We start from the raw sequence: 21,548 nt of genomic DNA, 5'->3' as shown, positions 1-21,548 counted from the left end.
CAATAGTTAATGCCTGATTTTTTTTTTTTCTCTTTCCTGTTGTAGGTTTTGTACAGTGTTAGAATACTGTGAAGGCAATGACTTGGATTTCTATCTGAAGCAACATAAATTAATGTCAGAGAAAGAAGCTAGGTCTATTGTAATGCAGATTGTAAATGCACTAAGATATCTCAATGAGATCAAACCTCCTATTATACATTATGATCTTAAGCCAGGTAATTAATGAAATGTGTCTCATAATCTTTTTAAAGTTCTAAACTGTGAGTTTTAGAAAGTCATATTCAGTTAAGTCCTTTGAAAATACACTTTTTGGTTTAGTTTTTAAAACTTCAGTGGAATACTAGGAGAATTGCAAGTGTTATTATATTGCCACATTTTATTTGTTTGTTTTTGTGGGGGAGGGGGTTGAGCCCAGGGGTGCTTAACCATTCAGCCACATCCCTAGTCCTTTTTAAATTTTGAGACAGGGTCTCACTGAATTGCTTAGAGCCTTACTAAATTGCTGAGGCTGGCTTTGAACTTGGAATCCTCCTGCCTCAGCCTCTTGAGCCTCTGGGATTACGAGTTTGTGTGCCTTCCACCCATATACTGCCACATTTGGGTTTTTTGTTTGTTTGTTTGTTTGTTTGGTACCGGGGATTGAATTCAGGGACACTGAACCACTGAGCCATATCACCAGCCTTATTTTGTATTTTCTTTGGAGACAGGTTCTCACTGAATTGCTTAAGGCCTCACCATTGCTGAGGCTGGCTTTGAACTTGTGATCCTCCTGTTCTCAGTCTCCTAAACTGCTAGGATTACAGGAGTGCACCACCACATCCAGCTTATACTGCCACATTTTAAATAAATATTTACTTCCCCAGAGTTAAAAGTATCAAAGATAATGTTTTGCACATATATGTCATAAAAAGAATCAAATATTTTGTTCTTAGGAAATATCCTCCTGGTAGATGGAACAGCATGTGGAGAAATCAAGATCACTGATTTTGGTCTGTCCAAGATTATGGATGATGATAGCTATGGTGTAGATGGAATGGATCTAACTTCCCAAGGGGCAGGCACTTACTGGTAAATGTATTGTTAAAAATATCACAATTATCTAGCCCCCAGTGCTTTATTAGAATTTAGTTTTATTTTCATTTGTCTTTGAAATTATTATGGTGAAGGTATTGATATTAAGCCTCTGATCTGAGAGGAAGAATATCGTGATTAGCCTTCTTTTCTCAACTGCAAATACCAGCCAACCAGAAGGAGAATGACGTGTGTGGCATTAACAAATGACTTCAGTACCCACCAGCCAGAAACTCCACACATGGAGAATTCATGGATTTTCTTCTATAATGTTAGAGTGATACTTACCATGCATGTAGATATTTATATAAACATAATGTTTTAACTATACAAGTGAAAACTAAGCATCCAGCTTTCTCTGTAGCAGTTTTGTGATTGAAGTACTACAAAAAAAAAAAAAATTCTAAAGACTTCATAAACATAGATGGAATCAGTTTACAGATAAAAATCTAACTGAATGTCATCTCCCCAGAGTACCTAGGTATTTATAAAAGCTGAATTTTCAAACTTACTGGTAGATTCACCAAAGTAAGAACATAGACTATAAAAATCTCAAAACAAACATAGTTTGCAGAATAAATTAGTTTAGGAAAAGGAGTGGAATTTTAATGGGAAGAGAAATATACTCATCTTGAACAGGATTTTTGACTGCAGATATAAATGTGACTGAGGGTTTCAGTCTTCACATAGCTTACATGGGCACATGATAACCTGTTCTACAAGATGCCACAGGTCTATATAGATTTAACTTTCATGAAAAGGGATTACTCATAATCCCTTTTGTACTGGTAGCATTTCTTCAGGAATCTGGTATGGATAAAATAACAGTGTCAGTGTCCCCCCTCCCATATTTGAAGAAAATTGCCCTTTAAACTTCTAACCCCTTAAAAGTTAATATATTTAATCATTAGTCTTCAGACTTTTTCTGTTAGCAACAGGACTCATTTTTTTTCACAAGAACTTAGAATCCCAATGATTAAACCAACAAAAACAAGGCTCTTTTGATAGAAACCTTGCCTTTGTGGAAGACAGCTTGAAAATTATGTTCTGAACAGGAAATCATTCCTCTTCTGTAGAACATACTCATTATTTGCTTCCCTCTTGCTCTGGCTTCACTAATGAAGGTCAACACAAGGAAATTTCCCTCAGGCATGAGACAGGGAAGCTTACTTTAGGGTCTGTGCAGGAAGGAGATACAGTTATGATGTTCCGTATAGGAACATGACTATATTTCCGATAGAAAAAGTTTCCCACAAATGGTTAGTGTCTATGGCCATATTATTTAGCTGTGTTTTTAAAAACTGGGATGGTTTATCCATATTTTTAGAATACATGTATATTGCTTTAATAAATTATGTGTCATCCCCACAAACTTAGATTGGTCAGTATCACTTAGAAAAAATAAGTTTGTCTCCTCCTTTCTCCCTGAAGTCAGATGCAGTCATCCATTAAAATCCTGGTGGACTTTTTTCCCTCAGATGTCCTTGATATCTAGCTTCCTTGCTTACATCCTTTTGCCTGTAGAGACAATATTCATAGTGTTCAAGGGCCCTGCTTTCTTAGTTACATACATAGACACCTATACAAAATATTGACACTTTCATTGATAGAACAAATCTAAGCCTTTTACTTCATTTGTTGGGGGAGGAAAGGATTTCCATCATAAGTGAGTCATCAGTTATCTTTGGTGGCTCTACTTTAAGAAAGTTTCTTGCATTTTTAAGAGATCTTTCAATGTCCTGCTGAAACCTCAGTGATTTTATTTAGTACACTGAGTATAAAACTAGATTTTTAAAAAATAGATTCCCATATAACTGCATTGCTCCTTTTCACGATTTTTAATTTATCTGAAGTGTGAGATGCTTGCATTCCTGATGGATCTTTTCACTTCTTTTAACCCTTCCTTTATCAAAAAGAATGAATTAATGAATAGCACTTATAAATTTTTAAAAAATAGTATTTTTGAATACTCGGTATATTTCAGACACTGCCAGTGCTTGAAACTGCACTGTGAATAAGAGCTTTCTGAACTGTTCACAGTCTAGTCGTCATAGCGGTACCACACCATCCTGCCCTAACATGGGCCACAAGCAAGGCCCTGCCTGGAGAGACATGAAGAAGGCTCATGGAGGTGGGGTCTTAAAGAAGAAATTGTGTTCCTTAAATGAAATGGAATGATTAGGGAGGGCATTAGGTAGGTTCAAAATCAGAGGGAAAAGGAGAGAAGTGTAAGGAAGCAAGTGAGTTAACTGGGGATTAGAAAGTATGGATAGCACGTACAGATTTTAAAGTTTATATTGTTGTCAAATTAGGTTTATTTTAATTTATTTTTAATTTTAAAGAGAATGATAGGAGGTTTTATCTTGTTGACAGTAAGTGCTTTCCTGGTGGTTTAAACAAGAGAACCATGTGATCTGATGGACATTTTAGGAAGGGAACTGCCTATAGTTTGAATAATGGTGAAGTGATAGGAGAGGAGTTCTTCTCTTATTAGATACTCAAATTAGAATATTGTAATCTCTATGATAATTTTTGTTTCTGTAGATATATATGTTGATATAAAATATACTATCACAAAATTATATTTTTTGACTCTGGAATCAAATGATAAAAGAATGTAAATGCTCCAGAAGTTTGATAGTATGAATAAAATGTGCATTCTAAGATTTAGAGTGTTTTTAAAGGTTTTAAGTTAAAGATTATTAACAGTATTCTTTTTCTTTTTCTCCCCCAAATAACTTTATAGGTATTTACCTCCAGAGTGTTTTGTAGTTGGAAAAGAGCCACCAAAGATTTCCAATAAGGTCGATGTATGGTCAGTTGGCGTCATCTTCTTTCAGTGTCTTTATGGTAGAAAGGTAAGTTACCCCAGCTTCAACTGAATAGAGATATTAAGTTGCATTTTCCTTTTTAAATATAAAATTTTACTAATTTGAAGTCAATTTAAATCCTTTCATGGGAACCTAGCCTTCTCTCTTTATTCCTGAATTCCCATTGATTAAAATTATTTTAATATAGCAGTGTACTTGGCTTTCTCTCTCTCTGTCTCTCCAGTACTCTCTGTTAACACTGCTAATAACATTTGTTGTTAGGAACCCTGCATCACTTTTCATTATCCTCCATTCTTTCCACTTTTTCTAACATCCACCATCATCCGACCTCAGACACAGTTTGGTCTCCTCATAATTTTCCACTGTGACTCCTCAGAGTCTCATTTTAATTCTTCACAAACTTTTTGGGTGTGGGGGGGGTGGGAGATGGAACTGGGGATTGGATCCATAAGCACTGAGCTACATCCCCAGCCCTTTTATTTTTTATTTGGAGACAAAAGTCTTGCTAAGTTACTGAGGCTGACCTCAGACTTGGGATCCTCCTACCACAGCCTTCTAAGTAGCTGGGATTGTAGGCATGCACCATTGCACCTGGTTCCAAACCTTTTTTTTTTTTTTTTTTACATTAAAGTCAGAAGTATAAGTTGCTGTAGATATTATCCCACCCCATTCCTGCATCAGTATGGGAAGAGAGGTTAATGGACTTTTCTGAAAATTCACAGCATGTTAAGACCAAATCTAGGTCTCCTAACTCCAAATCTGGAGTCATTTTATTTTAATTATTTATATTGTAACAGCATTATGTTCTTCTTCTCCTTATAGCATTTTATCTGTGCTAAGGACTGTATTAGATAGGCTTTCTCAGCTTGATGTCAGTTATAATCTGATTCCCATTGAGACTACATTCCAGCTTCTGAATTACAGAGGACAATATCTTAGAAAACAAGTTATTTGTTTTGGGGGATTCACTGATGATCTTTGTTTTATATTTTGTGAGATAAATATCCTAACATCTTATTTTTATTTTTTTAAAGCCATTTGGTCACAATCAATCTCAACAAGACATTCTTCAAGAAAATACAATATTAAAAGCCACAGAAGTCCAGTTCCCTGTTAAACCAGTTGTAAGCAGTGAAGCCAAGGTATAAAATTCACCTGTATAAGTTTTGTGCAGAAACTTTCAATTGTGGTTACAACATAGTAAGTACTTACTACCAAGTACCCTGACAGGAATCATCACTGCAGGTGATCTGTCCAGCAGGGGCTAGTGATTTGTGCTGGAAAAAGGAGCTGCTTTAGCCGTTGGTTATTATAGTTTTCATCTTTTAAGTACTCAAGTATAGTTCCTGATTCTTTGTGAAAATCAGCTTGCTTTGAAAATCAGGGAAAATCACAAGGTCTGGGGCCATCATTACTTTTAAGTCTTAATCAGCTTATATTAATACTAAGATAAAATTTAAGCGCTTTTATATATATTATCTTTTAACAAACTTATGAAATACTTTAGTTATTTCTGATTTGTAAAATGAGAAACCAGCCTTACCACCACAAAAGTACCTTCTTCAGAATCTTACCAGCAAGTAGGTAGCAGAGCTGCGGTTCCTATCAGACACCAAAATCCACACCCTTGACCTCTGTGCTGCCCTGCACTAACTCTTTAGAGCTAATCCAGGATAATCCATGTATATCCAGTAATCCAGTTCTAAACCATATGTCTTTGTAATAAAATAACAGGAAATAGATATTTCTAATTAATAGCAAAACTTTTTTTATGTTGAGTGTCTTCTCCCCTTTGCCCTATTGACCTTTCATATCTATTTTACTCCTGCTTTCTCATACTTGTTCCCAAGCTCTTTTTTATGGGACTCCCTGTTGAAGTCTTCTCCTTTTAAAATCCCATGAAATTCAAAAAACAAACCCATAAGAATAATTCATAAGCCGGGCGTGGTGGTGCACACCTGTAATCCCAGCAGCTTGGGAGGCTGAGACAAGAGGATTTCAAGTTCAAAGCCAGTGTCAGCAATGGTGCTAAGCAACTCTCTGAATAAATACAAAATAGGGCTGGGGATGTGGTTCAGTGGTCGAGTGCCCCTGAGTTCAATCCCCAATACCAAAAAAAAAAAAAAAAAAAAAAAAAAAAAAAAATCATAAGCAGGCAGTATATAGTTTTCTATATTTCTGTTATTCACATATAGTATAGAAAAGTACTGTTAGATGTTTGCAATCATAGTAGCCTTCATAACTGAAGATGTGCTGGGTTTTACCTTATCTCACTAAGTATTTAGTAAGCATTCCATTTTGCACCTTAAGTCTTTATTGTTCTTTTCAAGTTATTTAAGTGATAGTTATGTTTTTTTAAATTTAAGAGGTAAATATAATGTTCTTTTAAAATGTAATGAAGATAATATGATTCCTTTAAAAAAATATTGTTGGTTGTGGTGATGCACACTTGTAATCCCAGCTACTCAGGAGGCTGATGCAGGAGGATTTTAAGTTCAAGGCCAGTCTGTGCAACTTAGTAAGACTCTATCTCAAAATAGGGTCTTACCTATCTTGTGTCAGTGAGAACAGAAATTGAATTAAATCATTTATTTATTTTTTAATACTGACAAAAATGACCCTGAATGAATGGAATGTGTCACAAGGGAGTTCATTTAGCCTTCTCTGGTTCTATCCTTACACCTTATAGGTTTCATAATCACTTTTTAGTATCTGGAATTTATCAAAGGCTATTGGAGGGGTTCCATGTGCATTTTTTTTTTCTTTCTTAATGTCCCTACAGAATACACCTTTGTCAACTATTTTCCCTAACCTGTGTATGGGTGTCTTGTCTCTATTTACTTTTTACAAACTTCTTAACCTTGCTGTTGATAGCCTTTCATTCCCTCAAATTCTGCCTTCTACTGTATCAGTAACCTTTAATTTTTTCTTCATCTTAATTATTTTCAAAGTAGATTCTAAAACTTTTATTTATTAAAGACTAAAACAGATAAAGACCTCTAAAGGATGAGATGGATTTTAAGTAAATAGGAGTAAGCTAATCATGGTAAAATGAAAATAGCTAGGCATTAATTGATATTTAGAAGGAGAAAAGATCATTTTAATGGCTGGCTTTGTTTTTTGTTTTTTGTTTCCTTTTAAGGCCTTCATACGACGCTGTTTAGCATACCGAAAAGAGGATCGATTTGATGTTCACCAACTGGCAAATGACCCATACCTTCTCCCACACATGAGAAGATCAAATTCTTCAGGAAACTTACACATGGCTGGGCTGACAGCATCCCCTACGCCCCCTTCTTCAAGCATAATTACTTACTGACTTTCCTTCAAGATTGGCATGATATCTTTGAATTGCTTCCAGATGCAAACTTGAGTTTGAGAGCATTTGAGTGTTTTTTGTGTTGTTTTTTTACAGGACATGGTTAGGAACTGTTTGTGAACTAAAGTTCTTCATAGCATCATTTGTATGAGAGTGGATCATGGACAGTGAATAAATGCACACTTCTTACTCTGACCTTGAGCAGTGAAGGATGACTGCCTGTTGCACAGAAACAGGAATACCATGTTAAGATAGAAGAAAAATGGGGGTTTTTGTTTGTTTATTTGGGGGAACACTGTAAATAACGTTTGTAATACTTAAATATATTTGATTGTTACTAGAGAGTTCTAATTGAAGGGTAGTTTTTCATTATTTAAAAACACATGGAGAAAATATGAGACATATTTCTAACACAAGAACTACAGTGCCTGGATACATTCTTCAGCATTCAGCAGTTAATCTGCTGAAACCAAAGTAAGAACTGAATGACAGTGGCCATTGTGTTTTATAGTAGAATGTGAGAGTTAGAATCTTTGGACAGAGTTAGACTTTGTCTTTTGCCTATTCTGGCTTTTACCAAGTTGTACCTCGAAACCACATGTCCGTTTTTTTTTCCCACTGGTTATATTAAAGGGAGAGCTGTTAGTCCTAGGTATTTTACACCTTTGATGAAAAGATCTGCTTCTTTTGAAATCAGTTGAATTCACTAAATTGTAATATTTCCAGTGCTTTCAACATGTTAGAATTATTAACAGGTATTTTTCTTTCATTTCCAGGCCTTGTTCATTAAAACAAGAGATAGTATGTAACCAAATGCAGACCAGTTCTATGCAGGATAATGATAAAATTCCCTTCTAGCTCTATTGTAAATTGTTGTACAGATGTCCTATTTCAATTACTAAGTTTCAGCAGCTTATTCTTGTACAAATGTTTAAAAATATGGCTTTTCTAATTGGATATTGTATTTTTTTTAAGTCTTCTTGAAGGCGCTTTAATTGCTGCTAAAATGATGTTGCTTCTTTGCTAAAAGAATTGAATGAGCTCCTTGAAGGTGCAAGTTGACTGTACATTATAGAGATTAAAAACAGGCATTCACTAACAATCAAGGCATGTAAAAATGATCCATGTTGGGCATATTGAGTTCTCTAAATTAGTTTCCTGGGTTCTAGGGCTGTGGAGCACATAGATACTAGATTTATAAATTGTTCATGGTTATTCTACACTTGTAGAAGGTTCTTATCATCAAGGTGGGATGATAGTCCCATAAAAAAGTTTCTTGTGGTTTGTACAGATTTGTTAAAATGTGAACATTTTCTAACTGCCTTGTATGGGTAGAAACCAATATTTTTCAGGATGTTGTATTTCATTCTTACAAGGACCTTTTCTTTATTGTCACATTCATATTGCTGATACTTACATGTAAGTTGTCCATGTTGCAGAAAACAGAGGCTATACCTACCTACCACAGATTCCCCTTAATATTGTACAGTTAAACTGTGGCTCTTATTTCTGAAGTTGCAAGCCATTTTGTTTTTTCATTGTACATAGACACATTGTCTCTTTAAGATGCTGCTGAAATTGTAGAGAATGTAGCCAAAACAGTAATAAACAATAATAGTTAAAAAGTAAAGACTATGAAAATTACATTCAAAGAGAGCTTTCAAGATTTAGGATATTGGCTAACTTAGCTCCTTTACTTAAGGATCAGCTGAAAAAATTCTTTAAGTATACTTCAGGACAAGTATAAAGTGTTTGAAGCTGTTGGAGTTAAACCTAATAACCATTATCAAGGCTAATCCTGGGTAAGTAACACTTAGCACTATCAGGAGTGACTCAAGGGCTATACCTGTTCCTCTGGAGATTTAAGATAGAAATCCTATAAGAATACTGACTTGGTCATGAAATGTTAGCACTGGCTAAGTGTTTTTAGTGCTGCTTGCATGTTTTTCAGTTTTGTTGTTTAGGTTTTCATCTTTCTGAATCAAAGTACTATATTCATAAAGTCCTGAATTAAAAAGAAAATGCCCACTTTTATTTAAAAATTTGGTGAGGGCCTCACAGTGGCACACGACTGTAATCCCAGCGGCTCAGGAAACTGAGGTAGGAAAATCTCGGAGTTCAAAGCTAGCCTCAGCAACAGCGAGTTGCTAAGCAACTCAGTGAGACCCTGTCTCTAAATAAAATACAAAGTAAGGCTGGGGATGTGGCTCAGTAGTTGAGTGCCCCTGAGTTCACTCCCCTCTAACCACGCCTCCCCCCCCAAAAAATTTTTTTGTTGTTGAGGTATAGAATTAATGTTGTGAATCTTACATGAAGCTGAATAAGTGGTAGACCTAGATCACTGCTTCACCATTATCATTTTCAAGTGAGTGACAGTTCTAGCTTGTGTAAGAATGCAGAAGAGGGAAGTAAGCCATAAAATGACACTGCTCCTTTGACCTGGGTTTAGGTAATCATTTTGATGTCTAAGGTATATAGGAGATGAATCAATTTAACAGATCTAGGTCTTCTAAAGTTTTTCCAAGTGAGTGCTATAGATTTTGGAACATGCCAGTAACCGAGTAGGTCCAAGGTGGCTAACTGAGCCAAATAGAATAATTTATGATAGGAAATTGGTACCTACTAGTAAATTATTTCTAAGTTACTCTGGTAATCTTTAGCTCTAGTATCTTTTGAAGCTTCTGTTATTTTCTAGTCCTCTGATGTCTGTCTTCAGAATTAAAGTATGTATTCTGTCCTTACAGTGATATCTGAGGTGTTTCTAAGAGTCAGAACTAATACAAGGCAAAATGTAGTTATTATATATAATTTTTAAATCTTTTTTCATTTAAATTAGCTTCATGAACTGGGGTTGTAGCTCAGTGGTAGTGTGTGCTTTTTAGCATGTGTGAGGCCATAGGTTCAATACCAAGCCCCACCCCCCCCCAAAAAAAAAGAAGAAATACAGAAAATGGGAATAAATTAGCTTTAGTTGTGTGCATGTTGAGAAAAAGTAAGTATAGAAGATCACCGTAATTTTTTAAGTTGGGAGTTGGGGAGAGAGAAAGAGCAAGAACAAGTCATTTCAGTTTAATTATACAGAAAATGTGAACAAATGTCTCTACAAATACCTCTTTAAAGAAAGCCAAAATGGTGGTTTATTGTTGTGTTGTTTTGCTATTCATCATTACTTATTAAATGCAGTGTTGATTACCATCAGATGTTACTAGCTATGTTTTAGTGGAAATGCCAACTGTACCTTTCACTTAGTCTTAGCCTTACTTATACTTTTATAAGTACATTGGCAGGTATTTGTTGTTTGGAATGTTTAATTCAATAAGTGCTTTTAAATTGAATTATTAGAATTCTAGTTCTTGGGTTTCAGTTCACACTGAAACAGTTTTATAATTTATATAAATTGCCTTTTGATTTGAATTAACTTTAGTTCCCCAAACACATAACACTTCCATTTACCTTCCCTTACTTTCCCTCCCCTCCCCCTTTACGTTTTTTGAGGAGTACCATGTATAAAGCCAGAGAAGAACTTGGTAGAAGAGTTATTTCAAGTTAGAATCGAAATGTGTTGCATTCTTGCCTGCCTGCTTGCCTGCCTGCTTGCTTTCTTTTTGACAAGGAGGGAAAGTTTATTTTGGCTCATGGTCCATTGCTCTGGGCCCAAGGTGAGGTAGCACATCATGGAGGAGGGAAGCTGTTCCATTCGTGGCAGCCAGGAAGCAGAGAAAGAAGGAGCCACAGGGAAGATAAGCCCTTCCAGGTCATGCCCCAGTGACCCCCTCCTTCAGCCATACCCCATCTGTCTACAGTAACCACCATCTATTCAAAGTAGGATTGACTGATTAGGTAACAGCTCTCATAATCTAATAATTATCTCTGAATATTCCTGCATTAACCCAGAAGCTCTTGGGGACACCATAATATCCAAACCATAATGTTCTTCCCTGGCCCCCATAAGCTTCATGCAAGACGCATTTATTTCATTTCCAAGAGTCCCATAGTCTTTACAGTTTCAACATTGCCAAAACATCCCACAATCAAAGTATCCTCTGAGACTCAAGGCACACTCTTGACTCTGCTCCCCTGTAAAGAAAAAAAAAAAAAAAAAGCAAGTTACATATGTCCAGTATTCAGTGACAGAGTAAACATTCCTGTTTCAAAAGGGAGAAATAGGAGCATAGAAAGAAGGGATGGGTCCAAAGCAAGACCTAAATCCATCTGGACAAACAGGTCCCTTAACTCTTGTGTACAAGAGGACACATGATGGCAAGATGTCCTTTGGAGAGGGATTGAGCAGCTCCCACCCCATCTCCTTTAGCCTAACACACATGGGCTCTCTTTTTAGTCCGGCATCTCCACAACTTTTCTCTGCAGCCAGTGGTCAATGACTTCTTTGCGGACAGTGCACATTACTGGCATCTCTAATTTCTGGGATCTCTCTTCCTGCTTTGGCTTCACCTTTACAACTTCATGCCTTACCCTCTCATGGGCAGCCCAGAGGCACTCCAACCCTGCTATACTTTGCCTGACCTTCTGGGCTTGTCTTTGAATCTTGGTGGGAGCCTGCATGACCCTATAACTCCAGCATCCTGCATCTTCAACAGCTAGTACCACATGGATGACACCAAGGTCTGCCATCAACCTGCACCTCCTGGAATCATGACTGTGGTTTCTGAGTGCCTGTGTGGCTGAGCCTGATCTATGACCCTTGCCCCAAGATCTCAAAGGAATTTTCCCTTTTACATCCTTTAGTCTGTGACGGTTGCAGTCTTGCAAATTCTAGAGATTCCCTCAAGCCATCTCTCCTGTTGTCTCTGTGAAAAGTACTTGGCATCTCTTCACAGTCTATAATCTATCAATCCCACCTTCCATGGAAGTCTTGGAAGTCTTTAAAATCCTTTAGCTCTGCTTTTTGTTCCTGATTTTCACAGTAAACCTGGCTAAAAGATGCCAGTAGTATCCATGGCATGTAGTGACTGCTATGCTGCCTTGAATTTTTCTCTACCAGATTAATTTAGCCCATCACATTTAGGTTCAGCCTTAGACAGAGTCTCAGGACATGGACAAAACGTAGACAAGTTCTTTGCCATAATATAACACTAGTGGCCTCTAGTTCAATTCCCAGTAGTTTCCATTACCACTGTAACTTCATGAGTACAGAACACAGTTCTTATTGTATTCTGATCTTTTGAGCTCCCATCAGAATTGCCCATTAAGCTCCATTTTAAAACATTTAAAAACGGATCCAGCCTGCATCTCCCAACTTTTCCAAATTCTTCTAGCAAACCAACTCTACAGACTTCTGAACTAGACACAGCAGGACTCCACTAATATACTAATTTCTGTGTTAGTTTCTTTGTCACTGTGACCAAAATATCTGACAATAACAACTTAGAGGAAGAAAAGTACCTTTTGGCTTATGGTCCAGGAGAAGAGAGAAGGAAGATGCTTCATTTTTGGCAGCCTGGAAGCGGAGAAAGAGGAAATGTATTACTTTTCAGCCAGAAATCACTTGTTTAAAACAGGGGATGTGGATTGCCTGCATACATATGACTTTTAAGACAATAAAATATAATTTTAAGAATTTAGATTTCTGGCCAGGTGCAGTGGTGCATGGCTATAATCTCAACTCTGGAGGCTGAAGCAGGAGGATCGCAACATGGAGCCAGCCTCAGCAACTTAGCAAGTCCCTGAGGAGCTTAGACCTTACCTCAAAAAGGACTGGGTATGTGGCTTAGTAGCTAAGCACCCCTGGCTTCAATCCCTGTTACCAAAGCAAAAAAAAAAAAAAAAAAAAAAGAATTTAAATTTATGGACCTAAATTAACTACCTGTGTTTCAGGTTCCTTATGTGAAAATGAATATAATAAGAGGTACCTACTTACAGAGTGGTTGTGAGGAATAAATAAGGACACATGTAAAAGCACTCAAAACCGTGTCCAGCACACAGCGAATAGCATGTGTAACAACATGCTGTTACCACTGTCTTTAGGACTCAAAAGATTATTCTATTTTTGCTTTCTGTATAAAATTGTGGTGGTCTTTATAGTTTAAATTCTAAGAAAAAAAGTAGTTATACACTGCTTGGCTGGTTTCAAAGAAGGGATAATCAGATTACCTGAAAATGGAACATGAGAAAATGTAGCAATTTGAAACAGAAAAAGGTAGTGACTGTGAACTATAATTACCAAAATGATCATGCATTCACCATTTATGCTGCTTCATTACAGGCAATGCTACTCTACTTTCCAGAGTTTTCTGTTCTAATAACAGCTATCTGAGGTAGGGTGGCTGGTATTGACCCTCTTTTTTACAAAGGAAGAAACAGATTTGGAGAGGGGACATAACTTGGTAACACAGAAGCAGAAGAAGAGCTAAAGCATAAGCATTGGAGTCCTGGAGCAAGCTCCTTGCCATGTTAACATTTGCTTTATTATAAACATTGTTCACTGAGTTAAGTCTGACAACAGTGGAATACTGTGACTGACAACAGTGGAATAGCTGCAAACATGATTGTCACTATAAAAATGCAAATGTAGTCCCAAACTCATTCTGGGTAAGAGGAAGAGTGGGTCACAGGCCTGTTCCTGTTCTGTCAGGTTTTTGTTGCTTTTTTTAAGTCAAGATGTAGTCTGGCCCTGTCTACCTTGGAGAAAGGCTTCCATGCCTGGTTGTGGGCACTGTTGGGAACACAGAAATACATCCTGGCTTCCCTGAGCCAGCTGATCTCTAGTAAGAACTTTGTGAAACCAACTCTGAACAGCTTCCTCAAATGGAAGCCCTGGAACTTTGGGTAAAATTCATTAGTGGTTATATTATCCCAAACTCTGTCTCAGAATCATCTAAGACTGACAAAATGATTCACATGCAGTGCTCAGCAGCAACACCACACATGCATGACCCTGACGGCATCGAGTGGCTCTTAATGGGTTTCAAAATTCTGCATGTAAAGCTTAAATTTCCCTTTAAACATAATCATTTTCATTGGAAACACCTTAGACTTTTTTTTAAAATATTTCTTCTATTAGTGAGCCACTCACTCTTTTTTCTTTTAATTTATTTTTTAGTTCTAGGTGGAAACAATATCTTTACTGTTTTTGTGTGGTGCTGAGAATCGAACCCAGTGCCTCATGCATGCTAGGCGTGTGTGCTACCACTTGAGCCACATCCCCAGCCCATAGACTGTTTTCATGACCATGGACGTGGTCAACAGCCCACCATTGTTTAAGTTTGGCTGGGTGCAGTGGCACATGGCTTGTTATCCCAGCAGTGTGGGAGGCAGAGGCAGGAGGATGGTAAGTTTGAGGCCAGCAACTTAGCAAGATCCTATCTCAAAGTAGAAAATTAAAAAAGGACTAGGAAAGAGCTCAGTGGTAAAATGCTCCTAGATTCAATCCCTGATGTGTGTGCACGCTCACGAGCACGCACACACACACACACGCACACACGTGTCTGAAATGTGTGTGCTAAATGCCATTAACAGGATATGGTGAGTTCTAGAACAGGGTAGCAATCAAACATAGACACTTGGATGACTTGGTCCAAAAAATAAGCATGACTAATTTGTTATTAATATCCATCGCAATTTGTTTCAAATGATCATATGCATTCTTAGAAATCTATTTTTGTTAATGACCAAGTTCATAACCTCCTATTGAGGTACTCAGGAAAAGGATGAAAGGCAGAAAACATAGGTTTGAAAGTCAGACCTGGCTTTGTCTCCCAACTTTGTTGCTTAGTAGTCAACATAGTTAGTGGCTTCCACTAACTTCTCTGCGGCTTACTTTCCACATCTAAACTCTTTCTACAAATGGGGCTGGGGTTGTGGCTCAGTGGTACAGCACTTGCCTAGCATGTGTGAGGCACTGGGTTTGATCCCCAGCACCACATGTGAAAAATAAGCAAAATAAAATAAAGATTTAAAAAATTGGACTTTAAAAAAAATTTTTAAATGGTGCTTGCCTAACAGGCACTTTGCTCCAGGAGTGGACTTGGGAAATGTTCCCAACTGGCTTTGGACACTTAGAACAAATGCCACAGTGCAGAAGAGGTTTAGAGCCTCTGTTTTAGATAGCTTTTTCACTGCTGTGATTAAAGACCTAACAAGAACAATTTTAGAACAGGAAGAGCTTATTTGGGGGCTCATGGTTTCCAAGGTCTCAGTCCATAGATGGCTGGTTCCATTCCTCTGAGCTCTCAAAACTTTCTGGTCAAGCTACCATGAATATTAGCATAGGTGGCTTCTAGACTAATGTGACAGGAAATTTACTAATATTTCATTTTGACAATGAACTTTAACTTAGCAGTAGGATTTTTTTAAGTTTGTAAGCTTTCTTCCCAGAGGTGCAGAATATTGCACACTCATAGTTTTTACTATAAAACTAAAAGAAATTGAGCTTAGAATCATTATTCTAGGGCATTATGAGGTGATTCAAGAAGCTGAATTAGCCATATTGTATCCAAATTTGTATGAGGTGAGAAACTTTAAACATGGGCAGCATTCTCTCTTATTGTCGTGCATCAACAACACTTTTATATTCAAATGTACTATCTCTACATTTTATCAAAAGTAATTGTGCTTTGTAGTTTCTTTGGGAGAGTGAAATAACCTTTAATGAAGTAGAGTTATGCTAAAATGCTATTTAAATTATATTTTTCTTTATTTTTACTGGACACAATATATTTATTTATTTTTATGTGGTGCTGAGGCTCGAACCCAGTGCCTCACACATGCAGGGCAAGTACTCTACCATTGAGCTACAGCCTCAGCCCCTATTTTTCTGGTTTTTAAAGTTACAAAATAAGGAAGGTAGAAGTCCTTAGTAAATTGACCTATTTGTAAGGAATATTTAGAAAAAGTAATAGACTTTCTAGTACCATGTATGGAAGATGTTCATTCTGCTAAGGACCATGGAGATACTTAAGTTTTGAGTTCCACAGGGAAATTTATTGTACAAAATTAATTCCTCCCCACATCTGTGGAAAGAAGCCATATTCAGAGATAAAAATCTGGAAAATATAAAGACTTGCCCTAGGAAAATTTTCAGTCCTACATTAGTTGGGAGGAATACCATGCCTGCATTTATTTAGTGGCCTGGCACTGCCAGACACGGTGGCAACAAAGTGTCTTGTTTTGAATTTGTAATCTAAACTTTCCAGAAAGCCCCTTTTCCTTTGTTTCACAAGCCAACTATTTTGGCACTAGAACTCTTTCCTTCAGTGGTTCATAAAGCTGAATAAAACCACGATGGAAACATTGATAGCTATAGTAATTTGCTGTTACCACAGAAATTAAAAGTTTAAGCCTGACCCTAAACTCTTAAAAATAGACGTAGGTTAAAAATCATTCATTTTTTTTCTTTTTTGTCTTTTTTCTTTATAGATAATACTATGCCACGCACAAGTTAATAAATGTTAGTAAATACTGCTTAATAATTGACAGAAGGCTAAAAATGGTAGCATCCAAGTTCTCTTCCATGTAGCTTTCCCAGGTACCTAACCCAGGCTGCATCCTGCAAGTATTAAGGTTGCTTTGTTGTTGTTGTTTGTTTCATTGTTTGTTTTTCCTCTACAAGTATGAAATCTTTTTGTTATGGCTATTTTTCCATCTAAGGATGAAATGGTATAATTAATAGAATGGGAGAAGCTATGGTTAACAAGTTATCTACTTCACTCCCCGCCCCTACCCCTCAAAGGAAAGGTTGGTTTGTCAATTCATGCAAAATCTACTTTGGCTCTCCTGGGTAACTCTCCAAGACAGATCTCCTCCCTGCAGTGACTATGAGATCCAGGTTGCTTGCTTTTTGTGGGTCCATTCACTTGTATAGGAAGAAAAGTGAGGGAGAGACATTCCTGGTTCTCAAATCTTTCAGACCAGAGTGGCATTCCCTGCTACAGTGGAGTCATATGGTCCCAAATAACAGCACAGGAGGTACTACATTTCTATCACCCTCAATAACTTGCATGAGCTGGGTGCAGCAGAGCATGCCTGTAATCCCAGCAGCTTGGGAGGCTGAGGCAGGAGGATCGAAAGTTCAAAGCCAGCCTCAGCAATTTAGTAAGGCCTAAGAACTTAGTGAAACCCTGTCTCAAAATAAAAAAATAAGAAGGACTGGGAAATGTGGCTCAGTGGTTAAGTGCCCCTAGGTTTAATACTTGGTCACAAAACAAACCAAAAATAATTTGCATGTTAGAATCATTTTATATGTAATGTGTACTTTCTAAAAAGGGTCTCAAAAAGAGACCAACCTTGGTCTCTGTGGTGACATGCTAGATTTGGGGAGTTGTATAAAGCAGAAGCCTAAAGAGCTTAACTGAAAATTTCTAATCTACAGAATCCCTGGAGTTATTATTATTATTACTAGCATCATTACCACCACCATCATCATCATCATTATCATGTAGTAACTGTACATACTGATAGGTACAGGGTGATATTTCAACACATATATACAAGATTTACTGATTAAATCAAGGTGACTAGCATTTCCCTCTCCTTGGTTTTTATGTTTGGAGCCTTGGAGCTCCTCTTACAGATCCTCAAAAAGTGGATACTAGGGTACTGTGATACTAGGATACTAGGTACTGGTCACTCTTATGCTGCAGAACATCGAACTTAACTCCTCCCTGGTAACTCTGTTTTGGGACCTATTTTTCATCTTGCTTGTGTGCTCCCCCCACTCTACTCTTCCTAGCCGCTAGTAATTACCATTCTAGCTTTCACATAGGAGAGAGAACATGCAGTATTTGATGTGTCTGGCTTATTTCACTTAACCTAATGTCTTCCATCAAGACAGCAACAGATCCTTTGCCCCATGCTCTGGATGAAAACCCATGTGGGAGGGGGCATACCTAAGCAGAAGAGCAAAGGAAAACTGAGATGAAGCTTCACTCCATCTCCACACCATGTCCTCTATCTAAGGAAAGAACACCGAAGTCAATTTGTTGGACACTTACTGTATACCAGGTATTATAATCAACCTTTTTTTGAATCGCCCACAACAACCCCACAACAAAGCCTCTCTGATCGCCTCAGGTGGAGTAACTCTGACTGCACAGCTCCGTCCCTTGCTTTCGCCACACTGGGGGACCAGTGGCTCATCTTGGGACGTTTTTGGATTCAGAGACGCCTGGGTTCAATCGCAGCAGCTCCCCCGAGATGCTCTTGGGTCTGTGAGAAGCAGGAATGTTTGTCCTGCGGGGCTGCGGGGAAGGTTAGCGACGGGAGGGACCGCCCAGGACCGGGACGGGGACAGGGACAGGGGACCCCCGCGGGCTCTAACGTTACTCCGGGACGCGGGCGGAGGGAGGCGGGTCTGGGGTGGAGGGGAGCCAGCAGCCTCCACGAGGGTGCTAGGGTTCCTCATGATCCTCGAGGGCATCCCGGCCGCCTGAAGGGCTTTTCCGCTTTATTTTAACCATCCTCAGGTAGATAGATATAAAGTAAATACATTTCCTTTAAATTTTGGTGAAAGCACCCAGGCTCTTTTGCATCCCACATCCAGTCACATAACTGTGCTAGAAGGATAGCGGGACCAGGCTCCTTACAAACAACCCAAAGCGCCCCCACCTTTGGGGCTGCTCCCGCGACGCCTCGGCCCCGCCCAGGGGCCCTGCCAATCCGGTCCGGAGACCCCGCGGCCTCCGACGGGCTGCGGCTTTCCCAGGCTCGCAGCGCCACCTGGTGGCCTACGGCACTCACTGAAGGTCCTGCAGGGGAGTCCTCTTTGGCGGCGATTCCCCTCGTGGGCAGAAGCAAGAAGGTGCCCCTGGACGAAGTGAAGCTGTGCCAAAAAAAATTTGCAGAGAGCAGGTGAACCCCCATATGAGGACAGAACTGAGGCTTGAAACTGGACAGACCGAGCTGGATTAAGCTCCTACCCCTAGGTTTGCTTACGACGTGAACGGGCCCTCCCAGCCTCGGTTTGAGGTCTGGGTACCACCTGCAGGAAAACTCTCCCAGCCCTGGGCCTGGCAGGCACAATCAACCCAACGCTTGCTTTATTTTGGTTCCTTTTTCTCACTGGAGTTTATTTGTAAAGAAAACTACTTCAGCCTATTTAAAGCAATTATTTGTTTCAATACATGTTAAAATAAACACTAGGTATTAAATTAGAAATTCTTTTTTTTTCTTGGGTACATCATTCTCTGAGTAACATTAGTCCATGGGATTGAGTTTAGAGCCTGAGCCTGGTTTGCCAACGCCCCACCCTTCGTTAAACTCTTGGCCTAGGAGAGAGAGAAATTTAAAAATGAATTTCATTATCTCTGCAGTTTCATGCTTTTTTATTTCTGGTCATTTCAGGAAAAGAAAAACACAACCTTGGCAGAGAACAGGCAGATCAATGAGCTCAGAGCTCCTGGACTCATTCAACAGGAGTCTGGTTCTTCCTGCTTTTATTCTGCAACTTAACCAGATGATGGAGTTTGCTCCTCACTGCCAAGAAACACACAGGTTGTTTAGCTACTGATTTAAAATGAACCAGTGTTAGAGCTATGTATGCTTCTGATACCTGATGGCTAAAATTATTTCCAGAGACTGAAAGACCAAAACAATACCTAGATGCAGTGTGGACTTGCCACTGGGTCCCTAGGCCTGCCTTCAGCACAGTTGTCTGTACCATAATAGGGACATTCCTAGTCAAGTCTATTTACAAACACAAAGTAATATTGGAAATCATTCACAGTGCAAGTCTTTTAAGACATCACTGATGATTTTGATCTAGGACCAGTGTTAGGACTTCTCAGTGAAGAGCTACCTCTGTGTGTGACCAGTCATAACATGAACCTTTGAGATGCTCTGGGTGGGGGAGATCAAGCTGTAAGAAGACCAACATATAAATAAAGCTTTCTCTTGCTCAAGCTGTAAGAAGACCAACATATAAATAAAGAGATCAAGCTGTAAGAAGACCAACATATAAATAAAGCTTTCTCTTGCTCAGTCTTCCATATCAAAGCCCCTACCCCCCATTCCCCACTCCCAGATGGAAAACAAACAACAACTCTCTTCTTTGTGCTAACTAAAAAGTAATTTAAATGTGTTTTTAAAAATTCAGCAGGATTGGGGATGTCACTCAATGACAGAATACTTGCCTAGAATGTGCAAGACCTTAGGTTCAATCCCCAACACCACAAAAAAATAATAATTTTGATGATAAAGGAGTATGTAAGAGAAAAAATGAGAAGTTTCTATAACTGTGTCCCTAGCTACCCTAATTTATGTGATTTTCAAAGATGCTTATTAGAACCTCAGGAAGACTTGAGTGCCAGTGTCAAAACAGGCCAGTCACATCAGAGCTGGGTGGACAGTAGGTCCCTCTCACTAGAAAGAAGGATAAGGTCATTCAGGCCCGCATGAACTCTTACTAAACTTTTTGTATTTAAAAAAGAGAACTGACAACCTGCTGAATGAAATAATTACAGAAAACTTTCCAGAAATAAAAAAGGAAACAGATATACAAATTGAAGATGCATACAGGACACCAAGCACACAAAGTCACAGTAGACCAACGCCAAGACACATTGTTATAAAGATATCCAATATACAGAACAAAGAGAAAATATTAAAAGCTACAAGAGAAAGGAGACAGATTACCTTCAGAGGTAAACCAATAAGGTTAACAAAGGATTTTTCATCACAGACACTGAAAGCAAGAAGGTCATGGAACAATGTATTTCAAACACTGAAAGACAATGGATGCCAACCAAGAATTCTGTATCCAGCAAAATTAAGCTTCAGGTATGACAATGAAATAAAAATCTTTCATGATAAACAAAAGTTAAAAGAATTTGCAGCCAGAAAACCAGCATTGCAAAGCATTTTGAGCAAAACACTACACGAGGAAGAAATGAAAAACAATAACCAAAACCATCAGTAGGAAGTGCCTCAGTAAAGACAGAGGGCAAGGGGAAAGAAAATCATGGAGAAACAAACTAAATTTTTCAAAAAAAGGATAAACAATCAAACATGGATGGAAGTACAAACCATATATCAATAGTAACTCTGAATGTTAATGGCTTAAACTCTCCAATAAAGCAACATAGGCTGGTATCATGGATTTAAAAAACAAATCCAACAATATGCTGCCTCCAGGAGACACATCTGATTGGAAAAGACATACACAGGCTGAAGGTGAAAGGATGGGAAAAAATATACCATGCACACGGTCCTCGTAAGCAAGCAGGGGTGGCCATCCTCATATAGAATAAAATCGACTTCAAGACTAAGTTAATCAAAAGGGATAAAGAAGGACATTATATACTGTTAAAAGGAACTATTCACCAACAAGACATAACAATTATCAATATTTATGCACCAAATAATGGTGCTGCGAC

The 21,548-nt window shown here is 38.3% G+C and overlaps 2 protein-coding genes across 2 annotated transcripts in view; one reads left to right on the top strand and one right to left on the bottom strand.

Annotated features, from left to right (window-relative positions):
- The window catches only part of TLK1 (tousled like kinase 1), a 149,200-nt gene extending 138,787 nt beyond the window's left edge, over positions 1-10,413 (top strand). The window contains exons 17-21 of the mRNA XM_081261081.1: positions 46-215; positions 933-1,068; positions 3,818-3,929; positions 4,937-5,044; positions 7,045-10,413. Coding sequence (XP_081117207.1) covers positions 46-215; positions 933-1,068; positions 3,818-3,929; positions 4,937-5,044; positions 7,045-7,221 — 703 coding nt within the window. The 3' untranslated portion in view covers positions 7,222-10,413. The remainder of the gene's footprint in view (positions 1-45; positions 216-932; positions 1,069-3,817; positions 3,930-4,936; positions 5,045-7,044) is intronic.
- Positions 10,414-10,536: 123 nt separating this feature from the next.
- LOC308630691 (uncharacterized protein) lies at positions 10,537-19,299 on the bottom strand. The gene is made up of 3 exons (XM_081261082.1): positions 18,784-19,299; positions 12,625-12,679; positions 10,537-11,298 (listed from the first exon to the last, which is right to left on the bottom strand). The coding sequence occupies exons 1-3, from the start codon at positions 19,036-19,038 to the stop codon at positions 11,228-11,230; spliced, it is 381 nt and encodes a 126-aa protein (XP_081117208.1). The 5' UTR covers positions 19,039-19,299; the 3' UTR covers positions 10,537-11,227.
- Positions 19,300-21,548: the final 2,249 nt, after the last annotated feature.

This window comes from Spermophilus citellus (genome assembly GCF_964194105.1).
Source record: "Spermophilus citellus genome assembly, chromosome: 11".
NCBI classification, from domain to species: domain Eukaryota; kingdom Metazoa; phylum Chordata; class Mammalia; order Rodentia; family Sciuridae; genus Spermophilus; species Spermophilus citellus.
The sequence above is the reverse complement of the archived record's forward strand: the minus strand, read 5'-3'. Positions and strand labels throughout refer to the sequence as shown.

Bases quoted from the DNA above. Each gene is read 5' to 3' on its own strand.
- LOC308630691 (XM_081261082.1), bottom strand. From the start codon at position 19,038: ATGGGGGTTCACCTGCTCTCTGCAAATTTTTTTTGGCACAGCTTCACT. The intron at 12,680-18,783 runs GTGGGGGCGCTT...CTCCGCTTCCAG, and splicing joins TCGCGGGAGCAGCCCCAAAG to GCTGCCAAAAATGAAGCATC. The intron at 11,299-12,624 runs GTACTTTTCTTC...TTTTCTTTACAG, and splicing joins CCTGGACCATAAGCCAAAAG to GGGAGCAGAGTCAAGAGTGT.